Here is a 17,417-nt window from a genome sequence, read left to right as displayed (position 1 = left end):
TAGCTAATAACAAAAATAACTCACAGTTGCCATGCTGCAGACACTGGTCCAGGTTCTTTAATTGTATTTGTTCATGCCTCACAACAGCATCCTGAGGCAGGGACTTGTATTTCTATTTCTATCTTATGGGTGAGGAAACTGAGGCAAAGTGAGGTTGAATAATTTGCCCAAAGCCCTGGCTATGAAATGAAGATCGGGATTCCAACCCAAGTACTTAGGCTGCTATGGACTGAACTGAGTCCCCCTCAAATTCATATGTTGAAGCCCTACCCCCCTCCTCAGGTATGATGATATTTACAGGTGCGTCTTTGGGAGATAATTAGGTTTCGATGAAGTCATGAGGCTGAGATCCTAATGATAAGATGAGTGCCCTTAAAAGAAGAGAGCAGAGAGATTGCTTGCTCCCATACTCTGTCTCTCTGCCATGTGAAGATACCACAAGAAGGTGACTATCTGCAAGCTAAGAAGAGAACCCTCACCAGAACCTGACCGTGCTGGCACCTGACCATGCCCAGCCTCCAGAACTGTAAGAAATAAATTTCTGCTGCTTAATCCACCCAGTCTATGGTATTGTATTATAGGAGCCCAAGCTAAGACACAGGCCTGCTGTACTGCTCCCAAGACTTGCTCTTCAGGCCCCTTGGTTCTATATATATGTGGTACAGTTCCAGGTGTTGGGGTACCTCTGTACCTGGAAGTCACCTCCCTGTCATATACAATCATACTGTCTACTTTTATTTTCCCATGAATCTAGGGTCTTCCTCTGACACACACCTGACCAGCACTCCCCATAGTGGGCCATTCCCAGATTACACTGATAATCTGTAGTATTGTCTAAGGAATATTAACTCCCAAAGATGACCTCTCTTTCCCTCCCTGTGATATTGTCTGATATTCCACCTTTAGAGAGTCATTCCTTTGACTGAATTTACTGCCTCTCCTAATATTCAGTTCAATCCAATAAACATTTACTGAGCACTGTGCAAGGTGGCAGGGATAAAGAGATGAAAGTTATTACCTTTTATATTAAAGGCTTGTCAGTCCTGCCAGTTCCACTGGCTCCTTACGAAGGAAAAGCAACCTGACCAGTCTGGCCACATATAAGAGAACTGCTCAGTAAGAATGCGCCATATCAGAGGAGAATTAAGCACCCATGTTTGGTCAGGGACAATGGAATGTGAAACCAGGCCTGCCTGGAAAGAGGGTCAGAGAGAATAAATTTCCCAGGGTCCCAAAGAACTTCCAGAAATCTAGAGAACCACCTCAAGAAAGGCCAAGCGGGGAGCTATGTCATAATAATTTAAAATTTTTAAATAATAATAATAAAACAGAAATAACAAAACTAATCCTCACTAAGCTCTCATTACAGCCACAGCACTGTGCTCTCTATTTGATCTTCCCAACAATGCTACAAAACAGGTTTTAATAACCAGTACATGTTTAAATTACCTGGTCAGTTAAATTTTCTTAAAAGCTTGCTGGAATGACGTTAGGAAAACTATAGTAAACAATCTGAGTAAAATGACCCTTTTATCCAAGAGATGCTAATTTTTAAAACATCTTGTAGGTATGGGGCTGTTTTGTTTCCTTCATCTCTTCTCTTAAACTACTCACTCCTCTAGAGGTTTAGCAAAGGAGAAAACATATTTAATGTCTACAGTCTTATCATTTCAAGTTTGAACAGCAAAGAAATGTACGGGAAAATCTTTCCCAGCCACAGACTGCAGATTCTGTATCTGCCTTTTCCCTTCAGCGAATCTGCTGGGGGAGACCACAGGGAAGAAGGAATCGGAAACCTTGCAGGCAAATCAACAGGCTCGCTCACCTAACAGACTTCTACCACCGTGGTCTCTGTTTCTTTTTTTTTTTTTTTAATCATGTGCTTCATCAGTAAACAATTTTGAGTGTGCACCATATATATATGCATATATATGTGTATGTATATATATCATAATTATTTACCCGTTTTAAGCATGTTCTACTGCATATTTATTATGTACATTATAGAACTCACTAAAAAATAAGTTTAAAAGTATGAATTTAAAAATTAAAAAATTCTAAAATCTTTTCCTACCCCTGTGGGTCTTGTTGCCCGCCCCCAGGATACAAACATTCCACTCTACTCCAGTGACAATTTCATGTTGCCATATCCGCCAGAAATAGCTCCTGCTCTAGCTGATGCCTGAAGGTCGCTAAGCCCTGAATCCATAAATCAATAAATCAGAGCATAGGCATTTCCCTCCAGACCCCTCAAGACTCATCTGCTGCCGCTGGAGGCTTCTAAGACAGGCAGGAAGCTCTACCAGAGAGCAAAACCCGCCAGACATTCTCTTAACCCCACAAAACGCCCGTGGCTTTGTGTGTTTTCTAGATGGGAGGCCTTATGAAAGATGATGTCAGATGGGGAGTGACAGTCTGTTTTCAGGATTTGTTTTTGAGAGAATTGCTTACCCCTGGCTTTGAAGCCAACCACACGCCCTTGATCATACATAATTATACCGAGGCTGGAGGGGATCGTGCACTTCAGAAGCTGGGTGAGGCCAGTACAGTACACGGACCGTGAATTCCTGACCACCAGAGAACCCCTCAAAGAAAGAGAACCAAATCCTGTAGACAAGTAACATTTGAAATATTTTGTGTGTAAGTTTTAATTTTTTTCCAGATAAAAACTACCATTGTTGTCAGAGAAAACTACAAGGCACACGTCAAATTCTAATTAAGTGAACCTAAGTTACATCATGTCTTCTCCTGTGCTGGCCTTTGCTCCCATGTTATGCTTGGTGGGCAAATAGAAATGTACCAGAAAGTGTACACATCCACATCCTGCAAGGGAAGTTCCTCCAAGAGAGCTTTCTAGAGAGCAAATTTGTATCCTGCACACATGTACAGTATACTTACATGTACTTCAGTTCTATACTCCTGGTGTGAAACCTATTTAGTTATTGTATATGTTCTTTTCATACCCTACTAGCTTCAGTTCATAAAGATTTTATAGATTTAGTTAAGAGTTTTGCATTTTTCATAAATGAGATTTATCTTCGAGATTATTATGTCTACTTTGGTTTTGCCAAGAGGTTTTCAACCTTTGTAAAATGACTAAGAAAGAAGCTTCTCCGCTTTCTCTATGCTAACATATTAGTATTTATCATGCACGTATATTTCCTTATATTTTTCTAATCACATTGTGGCTCTCCTCAAAGGATATTCACGTCTGCAGGGTTTCTGTGAGGATTATAGCACTAATGCTTTTCTTACCCTGCTTAAGCTACAAGAGGAGTTATTCTGGTCCACCTTTAAAGATTTTTTGAAACAGCATTTTTTTCTTCCTGTTTTAAAGATATAAAACTCTGACTAATTTATTTTGGCCAAGGTAGAATACCAGAAGAGTCCTGGTTCCAGTGTAATCCCAAGAGAGACAACTGAAGAACAGGTAAACTTGGAAACTCCAATTCTAATTCACAGTGAAGAAGGAAGGAGAGGATTGGGGAGATTGATAACATTTATTATGTGGACGTGGAAATGTGAATTACTAACCATTGCCTGAGACAGGATTTGCTCTTTTTGAAGTCTAATATGAGTCTAGGAGGGCTCGGGAGTTTCCTGCAGGATGGATTTTCCAGCAGTCTTGTTCTGGATTTCAAAGGCCCGGTGAAAAGGGGAACGGAGGACCCTGTGCTTGTAGAGTTGAAGACAGGAGGGTTTAAGGATACATGGAAACCATTTATTCTTGCTTGGAAGGGGAGACACTCTGATCACGAAGCTGGTTTCCACTGGCGGAGTGTGATCTCTCCGGCTGTGCAGACTCCCGCGACTTCTCCACATACGTGTGTGTGGGAGGGGGCGCTGCACGAGCTTTCTCCCTAGTTTGCTCAATTCAAAGTTAGAATGAGTGTTTGTGCAACTGACCTTTCAGGTTAAGGGCAATCATTTGCCGCATATTTGAAAGAAAGCATGTTTTGTCCTTGTGCTTGAAGCTTTAAACTGACAACGTATTTTCATCAATACAAGGACTGGATTTTCAAACGTGGTTTGCCAAATTTCATCTTTTTAGACTAGCTCTTTTAGTTACGTGTACAGAACCGCCAGATATCACATATCTTGCTGAACTGCCAGATATCACAGCGACGTCATTTGCCCCAAGCCCTTGAAGGAAGCAGCTAATTTATGTTGTTTATCTTTAAATTTGTAGAGTGTCTTTACCTTTAAGTTTTATTGGAACTGCACCACTAACAATGCTAGGAAAAGGACGCGCTAAATGAGATCACAAAAGGGGTTTGGAATATGTAGATGAGCGCAGTGACTGCTGGTCATGCTTAAGCTACACATATTTTTTCTAAGATTTTTGGCAATATCTAGATATCAAAATATTGCTGCTGGTAATATTAGCTTAGAAACTCTTTATTCTAGAAGTAAGGGGGTCTATAGACTGCATGAGAAAAGTGATCTTATCTTTAGAGTTATTTGAATTTAAGGGTGAGGTGCCCGGCCATGGAACGATCTCACCCTTACTGGAAAGAAGTATAGGGATCCTGCAGTTGTATTTTTTTAGCGCTGAGTTTTAGTTTTCGTCTTTGGAGGTCATCCTTGCAATTCTCCCAAGTATTGGAAGTTTGCTTGTACAATCTGTGGTGTAAAGGAACTGTGTTCGTACTTTTCCCTGATATGTGTTATTTAACAAGGAAAGTGAGCTCTAAGCGCGTGTCAAATGCTTTCGTAACATCGCCTTTTTTTTTTTTTTTAGCAGGTTTACTTTTATTTCGGAGTTATGTGTTATTCTAGGTAGCTATGCCTTCTTTCTTGAAACAGGAATGAACCGGTAGCATTCAAAACTTTGACAAGAAGAAAAGTAAGATCGCGGCTATGGTCGGGTTATAGTTAACGGGAACGTTTTTTATATCGCTTTTATGAATTATTTGCCGTAGACCCTTTTGTTTTGAAGTCAACGGGTTAGCGTTTTGCTCCTCCTGACATCTCTTAAATAGGCCTTTCTTTTTTTTTTTTTTCTGTAAGGCCACTTGGGTAACTCGTGATACTTTCCACCTCCGATCCTTAATGACACTTGCTAGAGCTGTTTTCCACAAAGTAACATTTTCACAGGTTCCAGAGATCGGGACGTGGGAGGTTTGGTGGGCTGTAATTCAGCCTACTGCATCAATAAAGCCTGCAGATTTGTCAGGAGCTAGAGAACGACACCACTAAAAGGCGCTGGAAGTGTGTAAACATGCGCAGTGTCCTTTGGCCTTGTTCACGTTGTACATGTTTTTGCAAATATTTTGGGATCCAAGATGTTACCGCCTGGCGTTTACAATTTGGAACGTCTTTCTTTTGTAAGTGATGGTCTAGCGCTTGCAGGAATAGAGTGAGCGTCTGTGTGGAGTGTTCGGAGTGTGAAGGGAAGCAGTGCCAGGATCCACCTCGTGCTCCAGATGGTGGGGGGCGGGGCCTTGGCAGCGCGCAGGACTTATCGCTCAGGGCCAGAGTGATGATGAAGTAGCTTTTTCAAAAGCAGTGTTCGTTGGCTTGGATGTTTGAAAAACTTGTGGCAGATTTTTCAACAGCTCCACCTGTTGAAGGAACTGATTCTCAAATACAACCCTGAAATAAGCCCGAGGGCTAACAACACCTTCCCAGAGCTACTGCAAGACTTGTTTGATGTTGCAAAGAAAAAGAAACACTTTTCTACAGCAGGTCCTGACTGTTATTAAGCCTCTACCAAAGCGTCAACAATTTGCAGTCAGAACCCGGTTCCTCCCACTGCGATGATCCTTCTGATGTTCTGTCAAAGGTTCAATTCAGCCTGAGGCCTCAGTGCCACACATCTCGTCGCCCAACCACGTGGGCACTGTAGGCACCATATAGCTGTTGTCGTTGTTGGCATCATCATCATACCAGGGTTATCAAGAGAGAAGAACCAGGGTTTTGGTAAGTGTTAACACGGTGTGTGTGTATGAAAGAAAGAGGGAATGAATTCATATTTTCTCTATTTCTATTTTTTATTTGTATCTGTGTTTTAAATATTCTGTGTTTTATTCTATGTAGTTCTCTTTCAGGTCATTAACAAAAGCAATCCAAGTGTTGAAAGAAAATGTTACGTTGTTGCTGACGTGTACTAGGTAGTTAGGCCAATGGTGGTTGTGACTGTACTTAACATAGACAGACTTTTTTTTCTTGTCATTATTTCCTGAACAATACACTGTAAAAACTACACAGCATTGACATTGTATTAGGTATTATAAGTAAGCTAGATATGATTTAAAGTATACAGGGAGGATGTGCATAGGTTGTTTGCAAATACTAGGCTATTTTACTATATGTAAGGGATTGGAGCGTCCACAGGGTCTGGTATCCGTGCGAGGTCCCAGAACCAATCCACACAAGGTAGAGGGACCACCGTGCTTCCGAGAATCCGTGTGGAGCCATGGTTCTCAAGCCCAGCTACACATTAGGATCACCCCAGGCACTTTTAACATGCGGATGCTTCGGTTCCTTGCACAACCAAGAATGTCAATGCCGTAGGTCTGGGATGGGACCTAGGTGTAGTTAAGGTCCCCAGATGATACTAACATGGAGACGGGGCTGGGAAGTTCTGGGTAAGCCTTTCCATCCAGGCTTCAGCTATCAAGATGCATGTAACATACCCTTTATTAGCCATGTAAATATTTGCTTTACTAAGTCTTCTATTTGTTCTCAGTGCTTTGGTCATGAAACTCATTTATAGCCCTGACGGTATCTGCTATACCGTCGAATATATTTTATGTTTAACAGCACCCTCCCTGGGATAGCAAATACTGCTTCAAAGCAGTGAGAAGCCCATGAGGACAGAAGTCCAGACTGTCCTGTTGTCATCTGTTTCCCCAGTGCCTGGAACCGAGGAAATACTTGAAATTGTATGTTGGATGGATAGGTGAACGAACAGAGAGAGTTAAGACCATGTATTGGACTACTGAACTAAAATATATTAATGATAGAGTCTAGATTAGAAATATATGTGTGTGAGAATGCCGAGCTGGGTCTAATCACGTAAGTGGTAACAGAGGTAAATGTAAGGTCCTGTCCTTCAGTCCAAGGGTACAGGCACAGAAAACATCTAACATGTTTTTAGCAATGCAGGAAAAGGACTTAGTGATTACCCAAAAAGACAGTTACAGGGACTTCCCTGGGGTCCAATGGTTAAGACTCTGCGCTCACAATGCAGGGGGCCCAGGTTTGATCCCTGGTCAGGAAGCTAGATCCTGCATCCTGCATGCACGCCGCAGCTAAGAAGATCCCGCGTGCCGCAACTAAGACCTGGCACAGCCAAATACATAAATAAATATTAAGAAAAACAAAAGACAGTCACAGCCCTAAATCATATTAATAGATGTAGGATCTGGAATGTTGGAGACAATCACCCCATTTTTATCATTTTCCAGATCACATCTGTGGTATTACGTGCAGTTTTGAAAACCATCTTCGAGGATGGCGACAATATAAAAACTAAAGAATATTTGTCAAAGACTCCTAGGATATTGAAAAATCATACCATGTCATACGGAGGATGGTCGGAGGACTGGGGAAGTTTTCTTGGAGGAACTCGGGACTGTGAAAGTTATCTTTATTTATTTGAAGGGTTAGCATTGAGAAACCAGGCTGGATTTATCTGATGTGACCCCAAAGAGCTGGATTAGAACGAAGTTTTAACTCCATACAAAAAAATGACATTTCGGGCTTCCCTGGTGGCGCAGTGGTTGAGAGTCCGCCTGCCGATGCAGGGGATACGGGTTCGTGCCCCGGTCCGGGAAGATCCCATATGCCGCGGAGCGGCTGGGCCCGTGAGCCATGGCCGCTGAGCCTGCGCGTCTGGAGCCTGTGCTCCGCAACGGGAGAGGCCGCGGCAGTGAGAGGCCCGCGTAGCGCAAAAAAAAAAAAAAGACTTTTCCAAGATCAAAGCTAGCCAAGAAAAGACTATGGAATGTCTCTCTTACATAGACTGAGGTATTCTGGCAGATGTCTATATGTCAGTGATGTTTTGGAGGAGCACTGGGGGGTCCTGCTTAAACACAAATACTGCTTCAGGAGGTCCCCAGTGGAGCCTGATCTCTTTTGCATTTCTAACAAGCTCCCAGGTGATGTCCACTCAATGGCCTCTAAGGTCCTTTCCAAGTCTGAGACTTTGGTTTCTATGAAATAGATGCATGTCCCCTCCTATGCAGACTCCATTCCCTTTGACTTTTAGATGTAGCCCTGTTGAACCAGTTTGTAAGGACAGACCTTTGGGAAACTTCCCAAATGAAGCCAAAGTCCCCTATGAATGCCACGTAGTGATTTTTCCCACCACGAAGGAACAGAAGGGACTAACAGACTGTGATCACTCTTCTTAATTAAGAGGTGAAATGGTTACCATTCTCTTTCCTGAAAAGTGGACTGCGGATTTGTAGAGGTGGAGAATGAGTAATATCTGTAAAATCTTTTTTGTTCCTTTTTTCCTTGTACATCTGTAGAGACAGATTAGGGAGAAATTTGTAACTTTGCCTCTCAAATAAGACAAAAGGAAATTTTAAGTGCATTTCCGCATGGCTTCATCAATTTCCATCCCAGTTAAAAGGGTCAAAACACCATCTCCTCTTGCCGGAAACATCCCAGTGGTCTCTCAAGGGCTTGGATGTAGGCTGAGGACAGTCCTGTCACCCACCCCTCCCCAAGAATGGCAGAGACTGCAGGCTGCATACCCCTCCCCGATATTCTTTTTCCTTCCTTCCTTTGTCGTAGAATCTCTGGTTCTTAGCTAGGCATACGACTTCCCAGAGAAAAAGAGATCCTGTTTCCTAGATTCCTTTGCTTGTTTTCCTGATCTCTCTTTAAATGTCGATAATGATGGAAAATGACATTCCACGTGGGAATAATATAGTGATACAAACATTTTTAATGAAGCACTGCCATTTTATCCAGGATACTGAAAAGTGTTCACTGTGGTACAAGGAGCAGAGAGATGAAGTCATTGATCGTCAGTTGCGGTGTTAAACAATGCTGGAGAAAGAAGCTGCATTTGGCTACGAAGTTCCTGGAGAACTTCATGAATCATGAATCTCCCCGTCTGTCGGGGGTAAAGGAGCCTGTTGGGTTAGGAGTCAAAGAAGGAGTGATTTCTGTTATTGGTGAGAATGGTAGCATGGGGACTATGGTAGTCCGTCTGTTCGTTGGTGGTTTCCGCTGATAAAACAAAAATCAAGACAAAAAAGGCATTTATAAATCCTCGACATATAAATATTACGTAGCTACTACTTGAGTAATAAAATATTTTTAAGTTTATATAGATAAGAGGGGAGAATTTTCAACCAATACCATTTTTTTTTTAGTTTTATTAACATTACCAACTTCCTCTATTTCTCTCTATGTGTATGACAGTTAATTACTGAAATTTCAAATTGTTTGCATTTCATCTTTGCAAAGAAAAGCAAGTACTTTCTTTCCAACCTTGTTGTTTCAGCCAATCTTTTTGGGAAGAACAACTAGAAGAGTTGGACGCCCCCACCGCCAAATGTTTATGCATACTTCTGAAGGTAGCAGAGTTCTAAGAAAGTGAGGCTTTATGGACCCGAGATCCTGGGGAGGCAAGAATCCCAGGGAGGCATTTGACTGCCCTCAAGGCAACTGGAGACTCCTAAAGCAGTGGCTGAAAGGCTGGAAGCCCAGCACTTTTGACAAACTCACAGGGCTGGGGGCCAAAAGTTCAAGTTCAGGGGCTGCCGGAGAGGAGACTTGGTAAGTAACCCGGCTTAAGGCTAGGACCCCAAAGACCTCACCCTGGGGGTAAGAGTGAACCAGGGGAACTTGTTCTAATCATCTCAGTCTCCAAGTGGATCAAGGTGATCTGTGAATGTTGTCCCCACAGTCTACATAGTCTAGAAACAAAAGTAAATTCTCTCTGGAGGACGATAACTTCATCCCGAACCTCAAGTTGTCTCTATCATTTTCAAAAACAATGTTCACTGCTCAATCAAAAGCAACCAGGCTAAAAAAAGAATCCAGAGGGGGTGGGGTTGCGGGGGAACGAGACTCAAGTGACAGTGAAAAAAAGTCTATCATAGAAGCAGACCCTCAGGAGGTCCAAACAGTGGAGTTACCAGACACTGACTTTAAAATAACTGTGATTAAAATGCTCAAGGAATTAGAAGATAAGATGGTGACTTTGGCATAAAAGGGACACGTTAGAGCTGAAAAATAGAAGGAAATAGAATAATTTTAAGAAATTATGATTTCTTAAATAATTTCACGTATTTTTCTATATAAATATATATGTATATTTTTTTAAATGTAACTTCCCTCTCAGATATTTTTAGTAGGATACATGTAATGAAAATTTGAGAGGACTTTTGCTTAATAACTATCTTCAACATTTTCAAGAAATTGTAATGCTTTTCAGACAGATTCACAAGTTTTAGTTCTTCCATTAATTAGCAATTTTGTTAGTATGTGGAACATTCTTAATTCATAAGCAGTGACTTAAAATTTTATTAAAAATAAGATATAAATGGGAAATTAGCCAGTATTATGATAACAAAACCCTCAAACATGATTTCACATTTCCTGTCTTTCCCTTTATTTTCCTGAACCTTCATTCTTCTTTCAAGTGTTGATAATGATAGAAAAATCAAAAATGAAAACTTACACAGGTATTGAAGAGTTCATAAAACCTCTGAAGGTACTGCAAGAGGGGGAAAATAAAAACAGTTACCTGACATTTAATTGTTAGGAAATTTTGTTTCAGTTCACATATAATTTCTTAAGTTCTTAAAAAAAGAAATACTTCCAAGAAGAAATTGCAAAAATTACTTTAAGGTCTGTGAGTAGTAAAGAAGCTTGTTGTAATGTAAATTGGACAATCATATAGAAGAAAAGGGAGTTAGGAGTCAGCTGAGATGAGGATCAGTACAAAAATTTTCCAGAGATTAACTCCACTAAAAAACAACCAGAGTCCATAGAAACATAAAGATTTATCTCTGCCTTTTTAGTCAGACTATAAAAGGAAAAGGAAGTTGAGAGCCAGGGTGAGGAACAGAGAGCTGTGTGCTTTGGCAATCCTCTCTGAGCAGAAACCTGAGCTTTCAAAGATGTTCCAAGCATCTTCAGGAAGATGCAAAGCAGCAGGCAATATAGCAAGAGGCCACAATCTACAGATCAAAATCTATGCTAAAGATAATTACTGAAAATAAGTATAAATTTATCTCTGAGCTTGCTTGGCAAAAGAAGTAGACATTTGTCTGTTGAGATGAAGTCTTCTAAAAGGAATTAATAATACATGTAACTTGTTAATGAGGAATTTTAGATATTATAATGGATGTATTGAATGGGTTTACCAGGCGATGCAGTCTACATGGGCGCATTCTTTGGATCCTCTGAAAAGTAAGGACATAATATTCAGTTGCAAAAACAAAGTATTCTGGTGATCTCTGGGTTCTAGATTATTTAAGTCAGATTATGCTAAACTTGTAGAAGACGTTTAATGACTTATGTTAGCCCCTTATTGTGAAAGAGAAGGATCTAAACCAGTTGTATATTGAGAAGGGTGGTGTTCACCCAGACGAGAAGTGACACAAGGCTGGTGTTCTAACTTTCACGGGCCTGGAGATAGTCTATTTCTCTGGAGATGATTCTCCCAACTGGCAGGAACTGTCCACAGAATTCCTAGGTATGCCAGCGAGGCTGGTTCCTATGCTTCCCACCTTAGATTTTTCATTTTTACCTTGGAGAAAATCTTTTTTTTTTTTTTAATTTTGTTGAAGTATAGTTGACTTGCAATGTTGTGTTAATTTCTGCTGTACAGCAAAGTGACTCAGTTATACGTATGTATATTCTTTTTCATATTCTTTTCCATTACTGTTTATTACAGGATATTGAATATAGTTCCCTGTGCTTTACAGTAGGACCTTGTTGATATTCATTTTATATGTAATAGTTTACATGTGCTATCCCCAAATTCCCACTCCATCCCTCCTCCAGCCCCCTCCCCCTTGGCAACCACAAATCTGTTCTCTATCTCTGTGGGTCTATTTCTGTTTTGTAGATATGTTCATTTGTGTCCTATTTTAGATTCCACATATAAGTGATATCATATGGTATTTGTCTTTCTCTTTCTGACTTACTTCACTTAGTATGATAATCTCTAGTTGCATCCAGGTTGATGCAAATGGCATTAGTTCATTCTTTATCATGGCTGAGTAATATTCCATTGTATATATATACCACATCTTTTTTTTTTACATCTTTATTGGAGTATAATTGCTTTACAATGATGTGTTAGTTTCTGCTTTATAACAAAGTGAATCAGTTATACATATACATATGTTCCCATATCTCTTCCCTCTTGCGTCTCCCTCCCTCCCACCCTCCCTATCTCACCCCTCCAGGCGGTCACAAAGCATCGAGCTGATCTCGCTGTGCTATGCGGCTGCTTCCCACTAGCTATCTACCTTACGTTTGGTAGTGTATATATGTCCATGCCTCTCTCTCGCTTTGTCACAGCTTACCCTTCCCCCTCCCCATATCCTCAAGTCCATTCTCTAGTAGGTCTGTGTCTTTATTCCTGTCTTACCCCTAGGTTCTTCATGACATTTTTTTTTCTTAAATTCCATATATATGTGTTAGCATACGGTATTTGTCTTTCTCTTTCTGGCTTACTTCACTCTGTATGACAGACTCTAGGTCTATCCACCTCATTACAAATAGCTCAATGTTGTTTCTTTTTATGGCTGAGTAATATTCCATTGTATATATGTGCCACATCTTCTTTATCCATTCATCTGATGATGGACATTTAAGTTGCTTCCATGTCCTGGCTATTATAAATAGTGCTGCTATGAACATAGGGGTGCATATATCTTTTCAAATTATAGTTTTGTCTGGATATATGCCCAGAAGTGGAATTGCTGGATCATATGGCAACTCTATTTTTAGTTTTTTGAGGGACCTCCCTACTGTTCTCCATAGTGGCTGCACTAATTTACATTCCCACCAAAAGAGTAAGAGGGTTCCCTTTTCTTGGAGAAAATCTTGTAATCATGCTTTATGTTCCTGAAAATATTACTTCTTGAAAATGTCACTTATTTCCTCCCTAAATCATATCTTCCTAGGAGACAACAACTATTCCTAATTTTGTTTTTTTTAAAAAAGAACAGTTACCTTCCAGTTTAAGAAGTGATCATGGTGAATTCCAGAATGAAATTCTCGTACCTGTGAAAATTGAGAGGAAGAGTATGGAGACTGAGGAAATAGATGTAATAATAATAATAGTAATTAACTAGGAGATTTAGACTTTGAGTTCCCAGAAGGCGGGGGCTATGTTTTGTCATCTGTGTAATCCTGGCACCTAGCACGATCCACCCATTTCAAGAAAAAATTGTTTACAGAATAAGCAAATGAACGTTGCATCTGTTAACATCGGTCACTAATCCTTTTTAATACCAAAAATATTATCTCAGATACAAGCATACCTAGTTTTATTGCACTTCACAGACACTGCATTTTTTTTTAACAAATTGAAGGTTTGTGGCAACCCTGTGACAAGTCTATCATTCATTTTTCCACCAGTGCTTGCTCACTTCATGTCTCTGTGTCACATTTCAGTAATTCTCACAATATTTCAAACTTTTGATTATTGTCATATTTATCATGGTGATCTGTGCTCAGTGATCTTTAAAAATATTAGTACTACGACCTGCCGAAGGCTCAGATGATGGTTAGCGTTTTTTAGCAATAAAATATTCTTCCATAAAGGTGCACATTGTTTTGTAGACATAATGCTACTGCACACATAATAGATTACAGTATAGTGTAAACATAACTTTTACATGCACTGGGAAGCCAAGAAATTCGTGTGACCCACTTTCTTACAGTATTTGCTTTATTGTTGTGGTCTGGGACCGAACTTGCAATATCTCCGAGGTAAGCCTGTAATTCTCTCAGCCTACTCACTCTCTGCTTTGTTCATAATAACGACCTGAGCTGTAGTTTTCCTTAACCTGCTGCCACGCGTCTTCCGTTTGTCTCAGGGTTTATCAAGGGCTTCTCCAGAGCAATCGCAGCTCCCTCTGACAGCCCCTCCGTCATCCAGTGGTTCTCAACCTCCGTGGCCCAGTGAAATAATCCCCTGGGGAGCATATAAAAATCCTGATGCCTGGATCACACCCCAGGCCAATTAAGTCAGGTTTTAGGGGTGGGACCCAGACATCAGGACTTTTTAAAGTCCCCACGCAATTCCATAGTGCGGCCAAGATTGAGAATGACTGCTCTGTTCTGAGGCCAGGAGAGTTTCTCTGCTGTGCTTGACTCAAATCTATTGTTTTTCTAACAGGGTCTTTTAAAATAGGTTGAAAGAGCTACTTTTAGCTCCAAAGAAACTTAAAATGGAGACTGTGGCTTTGAATCCAATGATAGATTTTTTTTTTTTTTTTTGAGGGTTGAATATAAAAGTTTGGAATGCATGAACCAAGACTGATTTGCAGAAATAGACATTAAGAGTTTACTTACTGGTGTGCAGTGAGCTGTGACCAAAAGGAAAGTGAGCAGAAACACCAGTTTCATCTTTTGACTCTATCTACAAGTAAAACAAGAGTATTAATTCTTAACTTGGAAAATATGGGGCCCTTTCCTGCTTATGTAGCGTGACACTGGATCAGGCACATTATTAAGGAACTTGGCGAAGATTATGCTATTGGGAACCAAAGGATGTATAGATTAGAGATTCTGGAAGATATTAAACACTTGGAATATAGATTATGATTCACATGCCTTAAGAATTGTGTGTGGCTCTAATTCAAGATCTACAACATACACACACACACGCAGGCATGCATTCAAGTACAGTACAGTATAAAACATTTCATGCTTATTAGGAATATTGCCCCAGTGAGTTTAAAAGAATATTGGTCTATTCTATTAACTGCTTGTAAAAACACAGCTTTTAAAATAGTTATTATTTCATTTGATTCTTACAATGACTTGGATAGGTAGATATCATTAGTATAATATCCACTTAGAAGTGGGTATTTGTCTGGTCTATACTCCTATATTATGATGTAGATTGTTTATTTGATGTGTTAGTAAATTCTAATAGGTTCATGGTTTTTCTGTTTTCTACTGTATCATGGCAACTTTTATTTCAATCATTTTCATTTTTCATGAAAACAAGAAAAGTTCCATCATCTTTTAAATGATATACAAAATGCCTTTTTTGTTGTTTTGAGGGAAGAGAAGAGAGATCAGGCATTCTGAAGGTAAGTATAATTGTTTTATTTCTCCATAGGATTACTGTAATTTTTATCAAGAGTATATTGATTGAGTTTTGTAAGTGGTGTCACTCTTGGTAAGTGTTTTTAATAAAACTTAATTCTGCCATTTGAAATACTTTTTACAAAGAGAGCTCTAAATGTAATTTTAAAACAAATCAAGACAAAATGACAACACATATCCAATAATCTTAGATCTGTGAAATGCCATAAGAGAATATGTCCTGAACCAAACTGCCAATGACTGACTTTAAAAGTCCATCTTCAAGGTTAAACAGTATTTGAAATGGGAAGAAAGCCTTCAAGAGGATGATACGAAGACCAAATTTATGTAAATATTATTGCCTGCTGGAAGGCTTGCATCCTTCATGTTCCCCTGTTATAACTGTTGATGTTCCCCTTATTTTTCCTTATATACATTGCTGTAAATATGGAGGAGGGAAACAGGAATGCACATTTGAAGGATAACTTTGAATATTCCACTTATGTAGGATTTTTGTCACTGCTGTTTTTCTATAATTTGTTTTCAGTCACTATTTTAAAGCCCTAACGTAACCCAGAGCAAACATCAGAGTAACATATTTAAAATAAATAAACATGTGGGTACATGAGACAATATTTAAAGAATTAAAAGCATGGGCCGTGACTATAAAAGAGAATTAAAATGTTATTGTAAATAAATTAAATTCTTTAATTCTCAACCTTTCTAGTTGTCCATATCTTTTATAAGGTAATGTAATTTATAATTGAAAGGATATTTATTACCTTGTACACCAGGAAAGATGAAATGTCCAATATCGTTAAGATTTCCTTGACGCCTCGTTTGCAGATGATCTGGATAATCAGATATTTATATACGTGGATACTAATGACGTGCAGTATCAGCACTTTAAAAAAAAAAGATTCCTCATGACCCTCATTTACATAGGAATGGGACAGGGGTTTCCCGCGCAAGGACAATACCTCATTCTTTGCAGGGCCAAGACCCTTGTCTCTGATCATAATACATTTTTGTGGTTACTCTTGAGACATGAGTAATTCAGGAGACCTAGGGTTTTGTTAATGAACAATCAGGACAAATAAATTGCAACAACTAGAAAAGTACCATACTTGTATTAGTAGTTTGGCTAGGAGATACACCCTGAGAATTTCAACTTAAAAGACTTAACATAAATCCGTTGAAATTTGTGTGAATCATGCATTGACGGAGGATGTCTTTTTCTGCCATCTCATTCAGTGGGGAGACAGAGGCTATGAGCTGGATAAGTGGAGGAAGCACTAGCCTAAGAGTCAGCCCTCCGAGTCCCAGCTCAGCCACTGCCTGTGTTGGCTACACCTGGTGAAGGTCAGTTTGGTTTTCCACAGAAAAAATCCCCAGGGCTCTCCTTATCTCAGAGTCCAGGTCCCAGCTAACTCAATACCAGAGAAAGGAAATTCTTCCCTCCTCCGACAAACACGCATTCATCTCTTGCTCCTGTATGTTTGACAGGATAAATATTTAGCTCCTTTCAGAGAAGTCCTATACTCTCCACATCTATAGGTTTCACTTTTATGGTCCAGGCAGATCAGGCTGCATTTTTACCAAAATCTAGGTTATTAGTCTTAAATAACAGTCTTAAATAATATCACCTGTGGGACACCAACAGCTTAGCCAAGGCATCACTTTGCCAAACCCAATTCCTTTCACTATATATATATATATATATATATATATAAATGAGCACTCCTTTATTGGGCTAATCAAAATAGTGTCACCTAGTTCTGGGAAAAAGTTCTAGTGCTTTGAAACTCCAGTGCAAAATGAAATAAAATGCAAACTTCACAACTTCACCTCACAGACCTTCCACCATGTTCTAGCTACATAAGTATGTGAATAGCGTAATTGCCCGCAGCCCGGAATTCACTCTTTTTCTCTAGTATGATAAAACAGATTGATTCCTTTTAAAGCAGTACCCGTTCTCCTCTTTCATCTTGTCTGGAACAGAGATAATGGATAAGTGGGAAAAATCAAAGAAACTTCTGGATCCATCACAATGGGAGTCCAGCCACCATGCTAAGCAGCAGCGAACGGGATGGTCTGGGAGCCATATCAGAACTTTGTTTGTTAACTTATCTGTGTCTCCTAAATTGAGGCACTGTCTAACTCTTGGCTTC

The 17,417-nt window shown here is 39.8% G+C and overlaps 1 protein-coding gene across 1 annotated transcript; it reads right to left on the bottom strand.

The window, feature by feature from the left end:
* Positions 1-8,892: 8,892 nt before the first annotated feature.
* LOC132425397 (endotoxic shock protective protein U9-ORF-like) lies at positions 8,893-16,092 on the bottom strand. Its single transcript, XM_060011696.1, has 6 exons — positions 16,029-16,092; positions 14,506-14,572; positions 13,159-13,209; positions 11,337-11,375; positions 10,649-10,684; positions 8,893-9,189 (listed from the first exon to the last, which is right to left on the bottom strand). The coding sequence occupies exons 2-6, from the start codon at positions 14,557-14,559 to the stop codon at positions 9,058-9,060; spliced, it is 312 nt and encodes a 103-aa protein (XP_059867679.1). The 5' UTR covers positions 14,560-14,572; positions 16,029-16,092; the 3' UTR covers positions 8,893-9,057.
* Positions 16,093-17,417: the final 1,325 nt, after the last annotated feature.

The sequence above is a fragment of the Delphinus delphis genome, chromosome 5, assembly GCF_949987515.2.
Source record: "Delphinus delphis chromosome 5, mDelDel1.2, whole genome shotgun sequence".
Taxonomy (NCBI): Eukaryota; Metazoa; Chordata; class Mammalia; order Artiodactyla; family Delphinidae; genus Delphinus; species Delphinus delphis.
Note: the sequence above shows the minus strand (reverse complement) of the source record. Positions and strands in the feature narration are given on the sequence as shown.

Excerpts from the sequence above, each read along its gene's own strand:
- LOC132425397 (XM_060011696.1), bottom strand. The coding sequence starts at position 14,559 with ATGAAACTGGTGTTTCTGCTCACTTTCCTTTTGGTCACAGCTCACTGC. Across the intron at positions 10,685-11,336 it reads CATGTAGACTGCATCGCCTG|TACCTTCAGAGGTTTTATGA; the intron begins GTAAACCCATTC and ends CCCCTCTTGCAG. Across the intron at positions 9,190-10,648 it reads ATGAACTCTTCAATACCTGT|CGGAAACCACCAACGAACAG; the intron begins GTAAGTTTTCAT and ends TTGTTTTATCAG.